Source organism: Morone saxatilis, unplaced genomic scaffold (genome assembly GCF_004916995.1).
Source record: "Morone saxatilis isolate NCDOM2014 unplaced genomic scaffold, NCSU_SB_2.0 Contig14, whole genome shotgun sequence".
Taxonomy (NCBI): domain Eukaryota; kingdom Metazoa; phylum Chordata; class Actinopteri; family Moronidae; genus Morone; species Morone saxatilis.
In genome coordinates, this window is record NW_023339696.1 from 14,878,440 (window position 1) to 14,897,290 (window position 18,851).

The 18,851-nt window shown below is 39.0% G+C and overlaps 1 protein-coding gene across 2 annotated transcripts in view; it reads right to left on the reverse strand.

The window, feature by feature from the left end:
* Positions 1–14,616: 14,616 nt before the first annotated feature.
* trip10a (thyroid hormone receptor interactor 10a) overlaps positions 14,617–18,851 on the reverse strand; it is a gene marked incomplete in the record, with an annotated part of 16,689 nt that continues 12,454 nt past the window's right edge. The window contains 7 exon segments of one of the 2 annotated variants that reach the window (XM_035655274.1): positions 14,617–16,156; positions 16,614–16,747; positions 16,829–16,917; positions 17,383–17,515; positions 17,765–17,874; positions 18,485–18,508; positions 18,739–18,851. In XM_035655274.1, the coding sequence (XP_035511167.1) occupies positions 16,005–16,156; positions 16,614–16,747; positions 16,829–16,917; positions 17,383–17,515; positions 17,765–17,874; positions 18,485–18,508; positions 18,739–18,851 (755 nt within the window). 2 annotated transcript variants of the gene reach the window in all.

An 18,851-nucleotide genomic window follows, 5' to 3' on the forward strand; every position in this document is an offset into this window, starting at 1 on the left:
CTATCGACAGTACTCGGGGACTTCTAGTGATCAAGACTAGGGTAAAAATTTACCGAAGCTCCCCTTTAAGTCGGGGGGGTCCAATGGCCCCACTTCATCACCCTTTTAAGCATTTGCTATTACAAGCCTTTTTATAGATCCTTTTCCCAGTGTATATTTACTTTTTTATTTGCAGCTCCTTTTTTAACTTGTTCTTTTCCTCTTGTTTTATTCATCCATATGTTTGTATTTATATGTATTCATGTATGTGCATGATTGTGTATGTATATCTACGTATATATATATTTGTATTTGTTTGTGAAGCACATGTTAACTGTATGTTTAAAAAAGTGCTATAGAAATAAAGCTTTATTTACTTCCTTACTTACAAGTTTATATACATAAAGTTATATTTTAAAGTTATTTTTTTAATTAATAACTTAAAATGAAGATGAAAATTTGACCATTAAATTGTAATTATTATGTGTGCATAGATTATGTGCACACAGGGAAAACTAAATTGCATTGCAACTTGATCTTTGAACTTCCATTAAGTACAGAACAGAATAGAATAAACTTTATTGTCCCCAAGGGGAAATTTGTCTCGGGCACAGTCCCACAATCTGTTGCTTCACAACAACAAACACACATAAATCAGAAAACCATAACAAAATCAACATGAAACATCTTAAAACATGAAAGACACATTCAGAAATAGACTGTAAGAAAGTATAAGCATTAATGTGTGAAGTGCTAAGGTGCTGGTGTATTTATTGCACATTGCTCTATATTCTGGTCAATAATATTGAAGCATGGTTATACCTTGTAATGTCATAAAGCAAAGACATCCCTAGAAAATGTTGTCATCTGCCTACATACCTGGAATTTCTTTTAATTAAGTGTGGAATCTGTTTCTAGAAACACTAACTTGACCCTAACAAGGTTAACCCTTCTGCTAACACTGTTATGCTATTCACAACTCAGGAGTGATCTATTTTCTGAAAGTGCAAATGCAGATAGATGAAAGTGTTTCAGCTGTTGATGCAGAACACTGAGGAAGATGAATATTTATACATAGACACGCATGGGAGCACTTCACTGTGCAGCTGAAAGCCAAAAATGCAACCACCTCATTCTCCTCCCTTCTTCTGTCAGCCCAAACAGCCCCTCAATCAATTCTCTGCTAAAAACCCAAACACACTTTCTTCCTCCGCTGTGAGTACGTCACGCGTCCCGCTCACGCACCAGAAGTAAGGAATCCACTCATATTCACTCTGTCTTGAAAACATTCTTTGAAGAGGCCAAAAATCCCAATCCATCCATGAGTGTGTGTGAATAACAGAGAGCCCATGTGATCCGTGGAAATTCACAGCTTGCCGTTTATCCTCAGACAAAAGCGCTGGGCAGAATGAAAGGGAAATTGGAGTGCTTACTGAAGCTGCTGAGAGGGCCCCTAGCCGAGCCACAAATTGCTTCCCTCCTCTCCACTACACAGCCCTAACATGGCTGAAGCCATACATCAATTACCAGCCACCTCAATGGAACATCTCTGCCACTGCAGTACCTTTTCTGGTTTACTGCCAAATGAGTGCTGCACGTACTTCACATCATAGAAGTCAAGCAGGCAATACTGAGAAGGCAGGTGTATTATAAATCTGCTGCCCATCCAAAGGAACTAAGTAGCTGTTGACAGGTGCCGGTGGCATCTCAAGTAGTGAGAGAGAAAGCTGACAAAGGTCTGAGAACCAGAGTGTGACGCAGCTCACTGATTTCACATTCTGCCTTCTAACAGTAATGATTGGGTTTTGAGGCATTTTGAGCACCCAGCTTGCCAAGCAGTTTGTGTTTTATGATTGCTCTCTGTGTTCATTAGAGAGAGAAAAAAATACTCTTACTACCAACCCCGTTTGCTCTGAACAAGCGTTGTCCTCTTACTCCAAACCCCTGATTCCCAGAAACAACTTAGTTCTGGGCAGTCGTCCATCAGAGTCCAAGCACAGAGTGAGAGAGAGAGGGTGCACAAGTACAGCCATTTTGTCCAGCTTGCTACATCCCAAGCCCTCATCTCTGGCCTGGTTGCCTGCCAGGCAAACCAGCAATCTCAAGACACATGCTGGTCTGTCCTCTTCAGCTATTAAAAAAGACTGGTGAGTGCACCCTGTTTTCCATTTCATCACAACTGCAAGCTATATCTGCATTAGCACATTTTGTCACTGACACAAGCTTTGATGGAGTCCAAGCTGGGCACAAGAGAGGTTGAAGATATTAAAAATCTGTAATGTATGAGACAGCTGGAACCAATGTAGGGAGGTAAATGATTGATGGCCCACTGCTCACCCATTTATGCTAAGTTGGTTTCAATGTTTTTTTGAACAGAGACGTAATGGTTCTTTGGGCCTCTGGGCAACTACACATCTTGTGCTTTCTGTATGTATCATGCATCCCTGCATATCATGCATGAGCATGATAATGGAATAGCAGAATGTCTGGGGGTCTAACTAGAGGTGGGAGAGCAGAGCATATAGAGAAGCCAATTAGCAATTTCAGCAGTTGCTTGTTGAACCGGCACGGTGCAGAGGTCTCTGTTAAATTAAAATACAAATGTGAACTTGCCAAAGGAGGCCAGAGTGCTTGTAAATCACATCACAGCCACTTTAAGCAATCAGACAGAAGACAAGGCACAAAGAAACATTAAAAAAGTTTTATAAAGGAAAGAGAAGACCAAGTCTTCCTCAAGAGACACCTACAATGTTAGCCTAAGGTTATAAAAACATGGCACGATTTAGTTCTCACGTTGCGGGGTTTGATCTGATTCCTTCACTAGAGACTTTTGTTTAATTGCCGTTCGCATGGGAAATCAGTCAGCCCTTGGGCGAATGAGCAGGAACAGTGCTCCAAAAAACTGCAGACACACACACTCAAGCACGCACAAATTCACAGCCTCATGTTCGCATACTGGTGAGCTATCCTGCTTTCACTCAGCTTTCTGATTTGGTTGAAACATTGCCCAAGAGGAAATTAATTCCTGAAATCCAAACAGTGTTTAATCTAATTGTCCTTTATTTTTCGAATGCCACTATTGCACTGCAGTTCCTGCTGGTGAGGACATGATTGAGATATTATGAGACTGGAGAAAGACGGCTAAGTTGGGCATGATGTGAGAAAGACATTTAGCCAAAGGCGAAGATCTAAGCCACTGAATCTGCAGAATGAATTCCAAGAGTAAGCCTAGATTAAGTGAAAACAGCGAGCTGACAGCAGTGTTCTACATTGTATTTACCACACTGTTGTGCTTGAATGCAGACTGCTGCTATACTCTCTGGAACTCCATGTCTCTGTGTGTGTCTCTGAGATTGTGTTAGTAAACAGCAGGTTTAGTACCATTTTAAAGATAGCGATGTGTCTATTTTAAGGAGCTCATTAGGCAGTCATATTTTCCCAATGAGGCTGCATGAGATGGTGTAAAACCTCAACAGCATAGCTGGTCTCAACTGATAGACTTAATGCTTAAGCCAGTCTCAACTTGTGTCCATCTACGTATCTTCAAATCTGACTTGTGTCTCTGTCAGTCTCTCTGTTTGTTAAATTGTTTTCCCAAGATTATATGCTGAGGATGGAGCCTGCACTAATTTGTCTGACCTGTTCTCATATGAAGAGATTCACCGTAGCTCCAGTGAGGGTGAATCTGCTCCAGGGCTGACATTTAATCCATGCCAATTTATCACTACAACAGCCCACCCCAGTGGATACTACTGGGTGGTATATTGCCTCAGAGTGGACCTTTGGCACAGACATAGAGCAAATGACAGGTGTTTTTCCTTTTATTTCTTTTTGTGTGTGTGCACTGGGCATTGCATGTGTTGCATAGGGGTGTGAGATGGGCGTGTTCATATTTGAATAAAAAAATAGATGATGGTCATAAAGGAAGCCATTGTTTGCACCTTTTATGGCTGAGTGGAAGCTGGCCAAGTTTTCTGTTGTGTAGAGATATAGTCATGAATCTTTTCAATAGCCTAGGGAGGAAAAGAACATTACAAAGTTTCTTGAGAGATTCATTACCATATTTGCTGCATTGAGAGAATAGTTGATGATCACTTTTGCCATAAGTGTATAAGGCCAATGTAGAAGTATTCATTACTTGTTTATGAAAGAAGTTCACATCAAGAAGCCAAGCCTAATAGGAGCTGTCTATGTTCACAGGGCTAAACCTGTCAAACGTGATATTTTCCCCAAATCATCGCCAGCCCTCAGGAGCGTCTCCTGCATCTCCTGTGATAATAAAAACACAGATTATATTATTTTCTGTCAGTTTCTCCACACTCTCTGTGCATCATCGTGATTGATTTTCAGTTAATTCACTGCAGGAGGATGATCAAATATGTGTCCCAGAAAGGTGGTACACCAACAGATTACAAGAGCTGCAGTCTGTCTCCCATACAAAACCTTGTATAGCGTGATGTTGACACTCAAGCTGTCACGCACTGAAAAAGCACATTGACTTTATTTTCAATGATGCGAGCATACCTGGAGAGAATGCAAAACAATAAGGAGGAACAAGAGTGGAAGGCAACCAGCATTTGAGCAGAATTCCCTCTTCAGTTTGCCCCCACCTTCATTTGCTTCTTAAAGGTCCAGTGTGTAACATTTAGGAGGATGATATGCATAACTAGGTTCAAATTAGTGTATAATAAGTTGAAAATAAGAACCGTTTTGTTTTTATTAATTTAGAACAAGCCTTTTATATACACACTCTGCAGCTCGCCTTCAATGGACACCGCCATGTTTAATCACCATGTTTTAACAGGACAGACAAACCAAACACAGTTCTGCTTGCTTTTTTCAGGTGTTTCGTGGCCACCCTGATAGAAGTCAGTTTGAAAGAGAACACCAAGTTTTATTGTAATATTTTTATTTTATCAATCATCATTACCATCAGTCAAGCTTATTACTGGTTATTGGTTATAAATGATTACACCTGGGTGAGGGGTTATGTTCAGCTAATCCTTGTAAAGGGGGAATATTTGAAGCTTGAGAAAGGGTTTTACACTCACTTCTGGGAAATTAAGCTACCTGAGCATAAGAAACAGCTATTTCTAGCATCATGTGTCACAGTATGTGGAGCAAACCATAAACTCAAAGTTCATTGTGATACTCATACAGTTCATCTTGGTGAGAGGAAAAAGTAGTTTATTTCACTGCATTCACAAAAAAATACACAGATTGTGTCATATATTTTGCTTTTTCCCATACTCCCACGTCTGTCTCTGCGTCTTCATCCTTCCCTTCCTGATCTGTCTTCTTATTCCCAGCTCTGGGCTCTCTGAGGCCCATGACCCATCACTTCTGCTAAGACCTCTAAGGGGCCATCCATCACCACGGCCGCGCTGTAACCTGGGGATAGATTCCTTCTCCCCTTGCCTACTCATCAATCACCAGGGGCTACTGTGCATACCCAAGCAGGCTGCAGAAGGTGAGAAAGGCCAAGCAATGTCACTCAGTAGGCTAAGAAGGCACTTTCAGAATGATTCAAAAAAAGTATGTCTACTTCAAACGACAATCTTACTTTTCTACTCCTGTTGAGAAATAAATATATGAATCTTAGAATGCACCGTAGGAATCTGCCAGAACACTTGAATTAGTGAATATTGTGTGTTTTCAAGTATGTTCGCAAACAAATTATTGTTAATGATGGAATGATTATGATTAGTCTTGTTAATTTGTATCAGTAATGAGCAGGAGCAGCAAGACATAGCAGACAAGAGGGCTGTGCTAGGAAATGAATGTTGGTTCAGGTAGTGATGCACATTTGTGTGTTTGCTTGTGAGTCTTGGCTGAAACTAGACCAGCACTCTCCCAGAGGCAAATTGCCATCTCCTAGTGCAGTGGTTCCAAACTGGGAGTCGAGACCCCCCACTAGGGGTTGCCAAAGCTACAAGGGGGGTTAGGATTTCTTGATTTCAACAGGTGTAAGAAAACATACACAGCTGGCCTGTATCTCAGCATTTAGTTCATGAAAACTAAATGAAATTGCTATTTTTAGAGTTTAGATTGTTATTGAAGAACTTTAAAGACCTGAACACAAGCTGTATTCCCAGAGCCTTCCCTCTCCACTAAACAGCCCCATCCTGCATAACAAAAAATGCAGTTGAAACAACCAAAGCGATAACAGAGCAAAAGCGAAGTGCCAGGAAGAAGAAAACACAGAATTTGTCTAAAAAAAGTACATTAAGTATGTATGATAGATAAATAATTACATAATAAAGACAGAGAATTTAATAAAAATCTTTCAAAAAAAAATATCAGGAAAACTCATCTCTGATGCAGGATTCACAGGACATATGTTGAGAATTGTTCAACACAAACTTCCTGCTGTTATTGCATTCACTGTTTTGGTTAATTGTACAGTTTATCAGTTGTTCTGTAGTGTTAATGTTATGCATTGGATACAAAATGAAATATCCATAAAATATGTCACTTAATTGGGGGTCAGTTTAGTCAGTGATAGGAAAAGGGTCCCTTAAAAAAAAAAGGTTGGGAACCACTATCTTAGTGTTACCTAGAAAATCATTTAAATATACAAGAAGTTTGTGAATCGCACATCTCTTGATGTTATTATTAGGGGGAAACAAGAAAATGTTAATAAACTGGAATAGAGATACTGTAAGCAGGACCAACGGTGATGCAAAACAATGCAAGGAACAATGAGAGAGACCCAAGAGAATTGAGAATATAGGGGATGTTAATCATTCACACTACAGAGGAAAGGAGTGGTGATGCAACAGAGTAGAAAGAACAAAAAAGGGAAGAAAAGCAAGGCTAGACTTCGAGAGATGCGGTGCAGACACCTACAGCAAACAGTATTTCATGCCACTGACACCTACACAAAGAGGATATAGTGGTGGTTAAGGCTTTTGTCATGTCAGTATAGCAGATGCTAAACACAGTGGCTGGTGGAGTTGAGTCAGCCAGTGCCAGGTGTCCTTTTGACATGGGCACCACTCCCCTTAATGGCTGGTTGAGAGGAGAGAGAGACAGCGGTTGCCACCAACACCCTTCCAATTAAAATCTCTAATTAATCAGAGCTATTTAAAGAAGCCCATTCATCGCCGATGGTGGGAAGCATGCTGACGAGAGGAAAGATGAACTGCACATCTTTGCTCTGATTTACCTTTTCTCTAAGCTGCCCTTTGGCATTGCTGTTTTTTCCCCCACATCTACGCCTAGCATCTGTCACAGTTATAGCATAAAAAACAACTGCATCAGATTGACAATGAATATACATTTTCTTTGTCAAACACTGTATGCAGAGCATGTTTGGAAGTTAATTGCTAAACTGTACCATCCCGTGCCCCTGTGCAGAAGCATCTGCATTCATTATGTTTCTCTACTCATTTATTTAGTTTTTTCCTTTAATTTGTCTTTTTTTAAATAATTTTTATTTTCTTTTATATGTAATCCAGTTATTATGGACTGATATTTCATGACACAAATCATTGTGAAATAAGTATTCTGTATGTTCATAGAACAGCTTACCTACCCTTCACATTAAGATCCAGTAATGCAAGTGAAGTAAGTGAACAGGTATTTTGCTATTAAAGAACCAGTGTTTAAGATTTAGTGTCATCTAGTGGCGTACTTGCAGATTGCAATTGCATCACCTTCGTCTTTCAAGTCAGAAGCAGAAACTGGATGGCTGTGAAACGCACAAAACACATATTCAATATACTGACTTTGAATGACTTTCAACACTGACACTGTTATTATTCACTGAAAAAGCTTTCATGCTGTCTGTCCACAAACATCACATTTCACCAATTTAGGTTTAATAGAAAACGTAGTAATATTGCCCACAAAAGCATTCCATCATATTCCAGATTTTCCGGAATATATTGGGATGGGAAACATTTTGGCAGCCTGCGTTTTCTTTCTATGAAAAGAGCTCATTAGCTTTTCTTGCCCTCACTTCCCACACAGAACTTCCTCTCATGCTGAATACAAATCCCACCTTCTTCATCAGTAATGGGACAACCAAACCCTAAACATAGTCATAACCCTGACCATCTCAAACGTAAATCAAATACAACCACATAATTAGTTAAACTTTTGAGGGCTACTGCATGGCCTGGAGAGATGCTATGCTGAAGGGATCGATTCAGGACAGAAATATTTTCTCTAAATGAAAATGTTTTGTTGTGATACAACACTGGTCATTACCAAAACATATTCCAATGGGTGCTTGTATAAAGTTTGTACAATATCCAATAGGTCAGAAGTTCCTGCTGCTCCAGATGTCAAGAGAAAACTGAAGCCAAAATGTTAAACACAATCAGTTTTTATGATGACCAAAACTAAGAAAACAAGACCACATTGAAAATGACCTGAATAAGGCTTTTCATCTTGTGTGCTCCCTTTACTTTTCTACACTCCCTTCGGTTTAGAAATAAGTACAAATCTTTCTGTCTTTATACAGATGCCTTGGCAGCCAAATTGCCTTCCTCAGTTAATCACTCCTATTTGCATGTAAAATCCGAACTCTGTACACACTTATCCATTAAGTACCTGGCAATTTGACTGAGGAGCTATTAAACCGAATATCCTCTATTACACAAATATGAGAGATGGGTTGACCGCTTTTCTGTGTCCTGGAACTCAATTAAGAACAACAGTATGACTTGGTATCATGTTGGTTCAACTCCAAAGCTTCTTGAATCTGAAGAGATACTCAACTCAATGTTTAGGAAATTATAACAGCAATGATTAAAGGGCCTTCATTTTCTGACTTGAAGTACCATAGTAAGTAGGTAGCAAGTAGTGTTCCAGGAGAAGATATAAAGTTACAAGTAATAATGTCGGAGTTCTAAAGTTCTGCTCTTTTGGTTAAAAAGTGTCCTTACAACCACTGAGTCAATTTTGCATTCTTCACTGCTTCTATGTGAAAAGTCAACAAAATAACATATTTCTTACAAACCTGATTAACACAAAGAGTGACTCATTTGTAAGTTAAAACCTAAAGCTAAACTCACACATACGACAACAGACTGGACTGGAAATCTAACACAGAGCCCGTCGTACAAGAAGGGAGAGCAGACTCTTTTTTCCTGAGGAAGCTGAGCATCCTTCAAGGTGCAGGCAAGAGTTGGGAGATCTTCTACCAGTCTTGTGTGTTGCCCAGCGCCAATTTTCTTTGCTGCTGTGTGCTTGCGGCAGCAGCATCAGAGCAGCGACCAACCACAACTTGGTAGCATCAAGAAGGCCTGGCTCTGTATTTGTGTCTCAGGCTGGAGTCTTTTGAGACCGTTTGGCTGGGAGAGGAGACCGCTGAATAACCTGTTTATCCCATCCACAGACAATGAAGCCCTTCCATTCACACAGTGGTCACGACAGGCGGGAGCACCTCTCTCACCAGGCTGCTCGCAGCTCCGCTGTCGAAGGGACAGATACACGAATCTTTCTGCCATTATGCCCATCACACTGCTACAATAAAAAGCTAAACAGCCACCTTATATTGCTTTATTCTAACTTTGCACTAAAATTATACAGCTTATTTTACTACCCTTTTTTACATTTTTTATTATACAATTTTTATATTGTTTTTTTATATATATCCGTCTGGTTGTTCTCCTTACTAATTGTTATCTGTATTGTATTGCTACTGTTGTTCACTGTGCTGTAAATTTGTGCTGTGCCTGTGTTCCCAGCTTGGGGATCAATAAAAGTATATCTATCTATCTAATTATCCCCGTCTATCCTATCAATCTATCATCTACTCTATCTTTATCTATCTATCTATCTATCTATCTATCTATCTACCATTTTTTAAATAGACTACCATGCGGTCACAGGACCCCATTTAAAGGATATAGGTTCACAATGTTTCAAGTGTGTCTTAAAATTATAGTCAGATCCCAAAAATCTACATTGAAATGTCTTGCTTTCTGTTATAATTCCTTCAGTTCATACTGCATTCAGAGATCTCTTCCCAAAACATAAGTCTATTTGTTTATTCTGTTTGAAGGGGGCTCTCGAATGGGCGAAATTTGTTTTCCACCAAACAGATTAATTTAAATTGTGATGTGAATTTGTAATGCAGTGATACATGTAAATCAGTTTTGCATGAACATGAATTTCGAAAAACGAAACTTTTATTTACTTGTTTGAAATTCATTGTTTCTGTTTCAGTTTAAATGAAATGTCCTCAGAATAAAATGAAGTGCATAACCGCTAAAGTGCATAACCTCAACCCTTTTATGAAAAGTCTCAACATTTGTTAAGATTTATTTATTCAGAAATCCACACGAGGCAAATCACTTTTTTTACGCAAACCTATGCTGTGATCTGGTGCTTCAGTTTCTAGTTTTGAATTTAACAGAGAACATTAAATATTATTGCAACTTGAATAGCAAAGCCTTGAAATGAAAACATTGGTGTGCTGGTACCATCCAAATCTTAGTGAAGATCACCTGGCTGTAAAGCTGTCCTCTAAGCCAGAGCATGGACAAAGTTAGGCTTTTGAATATTTTAGACTTATTGAAATAAAAAGGACAGAGGCTTTGAATGCTGTACAAATTGTAAAGCCCTCTGAGGTAAATTGTGATTTGTAATTTTGAGCTATATAAATAAAATATGACTGTATTTGACTGACTAAAATGACACATGAGATATAGTGGCAGCAGCATCACTATGATTCTCCATAGTTAATATTTGGGTTTTATATTGATTTTTCTTCTTTTCTGTATAAGAGAGATAATCTGAATGACATTGCAAGTCATGGTAAGGTCAACTGTAAGATGGAGAAGGCCTGGTTTGTGATTATTGCATACAAATGGCACTGTATCTAATAAATGAAAGCATTGTGGTACACTTCACAATCAATCACAATCACAATCAACATTTTAGGGGTTCTAAATGTACTATAAATAAGTTGGTTCGACCAGAATAATCAATACACATGGAAGTTATAAAACAAAATGTAAATAAGTGTGAGTATATAAGTATCAAAAGCCTTAGAGAGATTCCCAAGAAGAGCAGTACAATATTCCATCAAGTGAACAATGTAATCTACAACAGCTTTTTAAGCAGTTATGAAGAATAACTAGAATATTTTTGTCATTGTAAATAAAAGAAAAGTAATCCTTTGTCTAGTTTTATGATTTTGTCTGTTTTTCTGCAGAGAAAGCCACAAACATGTTTGTTTTCACTTAGTGTTACAGGCAGAGAAAGAAGGTTCCCGGGTTCTTGCCCTAACCTTAGTCACGTTAACCACAACCCTACCCCGACCACCTCTATTCTTGATCGTCATGATTTTAACTTGTAAATAAAAATAAACACTTTTAAATGTATGCCTAAAACCTGTGTTGTTGTTTTCTTTTATTTTTTTATGGTGCTCCTGCCTAATCCTAAACAGAATTTTGGGCCCTTTGACAAAATCCATTTTCCAAAGAAAATCAGAAAACACACACATGCATTTCCATTTGTTTTCTTCAAATTTTCTGTTTTATAAAGGAGAAAAGTTAAATTAAGGCAGTTTTACATCTGCCTGTCCTGCATATAAAGCCAAATATCAACCAAGAAGGAGATTGTCGCTGTAAAGGCTTGCAGCACACTGAATGCTTAAAAAGAGAGCTAATCGCCTCTACTGGGATTTGTTAAATTTGAATATAATGAAAATCTGAATCAGTTTGTGTTGTCTCAGTTAGATAATTAGATGATTCAATATTACACTGATCATTATTTACTGGTTATATAGGATTTTCTCCAATGTTAATGAATTATGTCTGACTGATGAAGTTGACAACTGAGTCTGTGGCAGTGTTGCATTACTCCTGGCGCCAGTTGAATACAGGCTTGATGGTGGTATTAAAATACTTTTGATTGGTAAAGCTTATTACAGCCTCTTTGGATTCACATAAAACAGAATACCACCGATGTGGATGGAACAAGTTTCAGCAGAAAGACTGTGAGAAGACAGAAGTAGTAAACAGACAGAAAATTGGCCTCAAGCTGTGCCGCAGGAATGAACATGAGGCAGTGATTAATCTGAGGGACTTTTATTTATAAATCTACAATAAAGTTGCATGAAAAGACTTGCAGTTGCAAAAGTTAGTTGTTTATTTATGAATTCACACAGCAGTTTAGTAGGTGCTACACAAACTCTGAACCTGGAATATTAATTATTCAGTGATTGTCCTACTAATCTTGTGAATTGTCTTTTTGAATTGTTTAGCACTATGAAATCATATGCTATTAGACCACACAGAGCTGCTGAAAAGCTTAAAGGTTTCCCTCCATCTCTGTCTTTTTCTCCTCCAGCAACTGCTGGAAGATCAAGTTCTTAAATCTTTAATCACCTGTGGTGCAGCAGGCAGAGAAATAATTGCTTATTTTGTAACAGCAGCAGCCACGATAATAAAACGGGTATGATACATCACTTACTGCAGTTTTCATGTCAATGTTACATAATATTCAACTGACCTAAAAGAACTGCTAATGATCATCATGTTGTTGTTCATTTATATATCAGCTATAGTGACAACTTGAGGAGCCTTGACATAAGGTCAGTGAAGTGAAAGGTGAGCTCTATTAGGTTTAACAAAGACATTTCCTGAAACTGTGGCACATCAACAACCTCTGAGGTCCAACATCCAGGTTGGTGCTGGAGACACATGTTAATGGCACAGTTAACAACCTACAACCTTGACCACATGCTCTCACTGAAGAGTCATTTCATGCTCAACCTCTGACTCTGCAATGATACGTGATGTAACCCTTTATAGAAGGTTACAGAAAATTTTTTTATTTTGAGCGCACTCATTTGAACTCTTTTGACTAAAAGGAAAAGTGGCTTATTTCATCCCACTCTAAATGTTAAGGTTATATAGAGTGACATTCTGACCATATAAAAACATCATCACCATTAAACATCTTAATCCCATGTAAGAGCTGTAGAAAAGGTACGAGCGATGTTATCTTGTAAATGCTATCTTCTACAACTGTGGTACCTATATCTTCTTGCCAATGCATCTTCCCAAACCTTTCTGCAGGATGTATGTTCCACACCACTAGAGCAGCTCCAGTCTAATCCGTGTCGTTAGGTGAGAGAAAACAGATGTTAACAAGTAAACTGTGACAGCTGAGGTGAAATTACCCCATCTCTGTTGTCTGTTTTAAAAGGGTAAATCTTTAATGATTCTCAAACTGCTGTTGTAGCTCTCCGTGTGCATGTGTCCAAACTTCCAAGCATGTTGCTTTTTTTTCTACATCCCATTCATAATGTTACAAGAGGTGATTGGAGTGTGGCCAGGAATGCAACATGCTTAATTTAGACTATGAACCTGCTGCGTATTCTCTACTGTTACTCAGTTTGGATTTCCCCTTTTTTTTTTCCCTCCCACGAGGCTGAGCTAAGACGCCAGGATGCAGTCATTTCTCCCAGCTGTAGGCAGGCAAAGGATGTTGGCTGGGTCCAGTAGTCTTATTGAAAAGCTGACCTTTAATGCGTCTTGAGACTTAAGGCTTTGCATACAAATGATGAGCTGATTCCTCGGTCATCTGGCCAGTCACTCAATGCCACAGCACGCCACTGTTGCATACCCCCCTTAGCTGAGCATCATTCTCGACAGTGATTTTTAATTTCCATTAGAAATATGACAGACGAACTTAGTTTAGACCTTGCATTTGACCAAGTTCACTTCCACTGTCTTTCTCTTCACTTGTCTGCTGTTGTGAATAAGGTGAATATGAAAGTGGGGCGCATGCTAATTTGGGGGTATTTAATTAGTCATTATAAACAGTATGGTTTTGAAGCCAGTGCAATTTAATCAGGTATGCAAATGCATGGCCTATATTGAAAACAAGATTATGCAGAGAGAGTAGAGAGCAGATTTATGCCACTTCACTAAGAAATGATGCAACAGTGCCACCTACTGAGAATGAACTGCATGTACTCTGATCAGTTGATGGTCACAGGCACCAAGGAATTATGTGACCCTGAAATAATTCTGTTCTTTTTATATTAACTAAAGGTGGATTTATATTTATATATATATATCGTTTGGGATATGGATTTGTGCTACACACCGTCAAAATCATATAAGGAAAGACAGCAGAATGGAAAATGTATAGCGCTAAAAGAATGGGTGGGTGTGGATGGATTGTCTTGTGATAAGATATCAAATATTATGGTTTCCTGTTGACAACTATATCCAAAACAGCTCAGTAAGCATTTACATGCTTGCATGACTGTGTAATGAAACTAGAGACAAAAAATATCTGAAAAAGATTTCAAATATGAAATTCACACCTAATTAGTTTGAATTTCAGGTCCTGAAAAACCTCCAACCTTCCATCCACCCACTGCCTCATTTTGTAGTATATGGAGACACATTTTAATCTCAGTTTCTAGCTTCGGTTAAAAGTGATACATTGTTCACAAGTATTGATTAAACTGTCCTGGGAAGCAGAAGATGTATTAACTGAGTTGTTCTTGGGGACAAAACTCTTTAAATGGGTGTCAATACAGTTTGAAGTCTAACATCTAATCTTAAATTCACCAAGTTCACAAAGAAATTGCACAGGACCAACAGACACCATGTTCGTTTCAAAAGTTTATTTGTCCAGAAATGACATAACCACTGCTAGTTTGGAAATGTGTTTTATATTTATTAAGTCTTGAAAAAAACACAAAATGTCTTACATGCAAAAACGGTATATACAGAATGCTTTTAACCAGAAAGGCACCAAAGACACATGAGCAGTAACTGCTTCTTGCTGGCTCCATAATAAAATAAAAACAGGACGTGGATCAACTTGAGAAGGTGTGAAGTAAATCCAAACATTATTAGCAACATAAGTAGAGATTTTTAGTTCTCTCACACAATGTAACAATCTTTATTTGAATGGTTAAAAAGCTAATAAGACAATAGTGGTGTTGTGATAGCTAAAATATATATTATTTATTACATAAATACAATAGTCTTAATGTAGCACATTTTATGTGTGCATTATTTACTCCCTTTTGTGGCTACAGACTGTCCTCTATGTGTGCAAGGGAAAAAGACAACGTGAGAACATCCTTAATACAAAGTACAACTTCTGTCAAGCTTGAAAATGTATTTATAGAACATACACATTTGTAATAAATTATTCTTAGTACAATTTTCAGGTTGTAACTATTAAAAAAAACAACAGCTATCCTTGTTATTGCTAAAGTTTGAAAATCGACTTAAATGATGATATGGCTGTGATTGTCTGAACATTAAAGTGTTTGTACTGTTGTGTGCATGTGATTTTTCATGACGAGAGAGCTGTCCACACCTTTGGTCTCACAAATTGCCGAAAACCAAAAGTGAAGGATTCTCCCTCAAACCTCACTCATCCCCTGAGGACACTCTCAAGATCTCAAGTCCAAGCAAAGTGACGGTGCTATATATCATTGCAAGTGCTAGTAAATGAGAACTGCAACAGGCCATATATTTTAGGTTCAGTGGTGGAGTGGACTGCCGTGGGTCAGAGCAGGTCAGTTTTTAACTGAAAAAGGTAAACAGGTGAGGTAACTTCCTCGTACGTATTACTGATATTAACACTCAGTGTAAAAGGTGGCAGCAGCACTCATCTTCCTCCTCTACTTCTTCCTCTCACATTCAGAAGGTAATGCCTTATTAGGCTGCAGGACGAGGCAAGCACTCGTACCATGATGGTGCCTTAAATCCATGCAACACTTTTAAACCAAAACCAAAAGATTATTGTGACATTTCAAAAAGTAAAATAACCTTGTGGTTAGGTGGCTTAGGTAACTTGAATTACAATAATGTAATGGAAGCCATTAGGAACATACTGTTAGCACCATTCCTCTGCCCATTTGGGGCACCTCTCTGAAGCAATCAAAGCACCTTCTTTGGATCCCCTTCTAGATACACCAGTGGTCCCGCCCATAGTGTTGTGGCTTCTTTTTGATTGGTCCCGTTGGAAGAACTGCATACAGTTTGGTGAAGTGATAATTTATTGTTCTCTGGTTCCTCACGTGTTAGTCATTTGTTTAGGGAGATGGTGACATAAGATGTAGGTATGTAGCCCTCATCCCCATTGTTCCGACGGACACGGGTCCAGCCATCCCCTTTGTCCTCCTCTACCACGGCCAGCACCTCCCCCTCCTGCATAGAGATGGTTCCTTCACTGGCACCTGAAAAAAATAAAAAAAACTAGATGATAGAAAATATCCCTTTGCTAATTTACAAGACTACACAAGCCTCATTGAGTCAGACCACAAAAAAATGTTTTTGACTCAGGATTTTCTGGGTGTGAACTCGCTCCTCATTCAGGTTTGGGAAATGTTTTTCTCCCTACACAGTTATGATATTGCCAAAAACGACATGTATGATTAGAAGGCAAGCTATAATTTTGAAAAATATGTGCAACCACAGTTGACAAAAACTTAAGAATACATTAAATGCTTCACAATTCATATGAAGGCCATGGATAGCTGAAGTTTAGAAAAAACTGATCTCCTTTTACTGAGACATCTGATCAAAGACAATTCTTCACATGACCTAGCCTACAGAGTTCAGTTGCTACGCCCCACATCATACACATATGCTCCTCAAGAATGCAGAGTAAGGCTAAAACAGCCTGTGACATACCAGGGAAGTTGTACATGGCTGTGCATTTCCCAATAGGAGCAGTTAGTTCCTCATCCTCAAAGTCATCATCAAACTCAGCATAGATGGCCTGGGAGGGATCAGGAGTGCTTTCATCAGAGTGAGCTCCATCAGGGCTGGAGAGAGAAACACAGGCTTCTCAGACAACGCCTCATTGTGCCAAAAACACACTGTCTATTAATAGAATTTAGTGTTACCTGTGTACATCATGAGCTCCGTTGTTGTTAAATGTGTGAGATTTATAGCGTAATGTGTCCCCTCGGCCTCCTGCCTCAGCTAGCCAAGTCTACAAAAGAGAGCCAAAGAGAGGGGGAGGGAAATAGAAGAAATAGATATATCATGTCATGTTCATTTGTATAGTCAAATGGCACACACAATGCCTCAATGGGCTTTGCAAGCCCACATCAACAGTGGTTCCCAACCAGCCAACACAAAAATAACCTGGGCACCTGACAGATAAATGTGATTACAAAAACGTAGCATGTAATATGTTAGGTTAGTACTCCTAAATTACCTAACCATTAGTTCAAATTAACAGCTGATGATCTGATTACATCATACTGTTGAATTAAAGAGGCTATATATTCTATGCTGAACAACAAGGAATCAAATTTCCTCATAATATATTAAATGAACAATAATATCCTAGTTACTATATAATATGTTAGAATTAACAACTAAGGGCCTTGATCACCTCATAATGTTAAATTATGACCTCACAATATGCATAAACAACAGAGGTCGGGATTACCTCATACTTGTTGAGCTCCCCTCTGAGCCGTTCTATATTTTGGGATGTCTGGCTTATTTGGGATGCCAGACTTGCAGGGTCTCCCATTTGAGGATTTTTCTCATAAACATCTTTCATCTTCCCCAGGGCCTCACTGAAGAGAGGAGAGAGAGAGAGAGAGTGAGAAAGGAACAAGGGAGGAAGGGAGAAAGTGACTTTCAGTAGAAATTGGTTCCCTGCAGAGCTCAGGGCTGAGTAAACAATTCCAACACTCACAGACACCACAGAGTTATACACACTCATGTGCACTGCAAGGATATTATATCCACACTTCCACTTCTAACATTGATGTTATTAATACGAAGAAAGGTACTCGCATATACACACACAAACACACACACACCTCTGATCTACTTCCTTTTGCAGCTCTTTGCAGATTTCCTCTAGTTTCTGTTGTAACCTCTTCCTGCGCTGCTCTGGTGGAAGATGGGCGAAGTCCTCCGTCACTGTAGGCTACAAGAGTTCACAGGAAGGGCGGGTTAAAACTGAACTCGGTCTCACACTGAACCGTTTCAAAGCCATTGTAACCATGGTAAACGAGGAGGAAAACCAAACCTGTGGTTGAGTTCAGCTCAAGATACATTGTTTGACTGAAAAAACATTAGTCTCTTTGTTAGGCTTGAAATCATGTACATGTACAACAGTGAGCTGAACCCAAAACCACCACCCATGGAGCAACAAATGCAATGCAGCAATTACTTTATCTACTACAAGTTCAACAAATAATATCTTGGATGGAAAAGGTGACCGAGAATGTGCAGAAACAATATGGGTTATTTTGAAATTGGTTATGCATTGCTCTGTTTCCTGTCGAGCTAACAAGCATCCCTCCCGTGCTCCACCACCAGGTGGCCACCTCTTCAATACATACAGACTCAAAAGGAAAAGCCTTTTGCCACATTACACGATTCCTGGATGTTAATTTGTTTAAACACAGAAACTCCAGCATTAGAGTTATGTTAAGGTAAAATTATTTTAATGAGATGATCTGCTGTAATGGAAAGGTGGCCAATTTTGTGTCACACAACTGAAACCCCCACACCAGCTTTGTTGTCCATATTACCATGATCCTCTCTGGGGTAAACTTCTGAGGGAAAAAGAAATAATATCCTTAAAAGTGGTTCTTGCTTTCCAACCCTAAAAACATGTTCTTGTATACACATTAAGAATAGCAAAAGAGCCAGTGTGAGCCAGGAGCTATGCTGCATGTTTAAGTACTAAAAACATTAAAAGTCTTATTCAGGACCACAGGATGATGCGTAAGCCCTGATGAGTGAACGTCTCCTGGCACCCAAACCTTTTCCTCTGGTGACTCACCGATCTCCTGAGTGTCCGGAAGGAAGAGATTCTGGGTTTGACTGTCTTATTGATCTCCTTCAAACAGTACGACAGGGGGTCCCGGCCAAACTTGGGGGAAGGGGGTCCGTTAG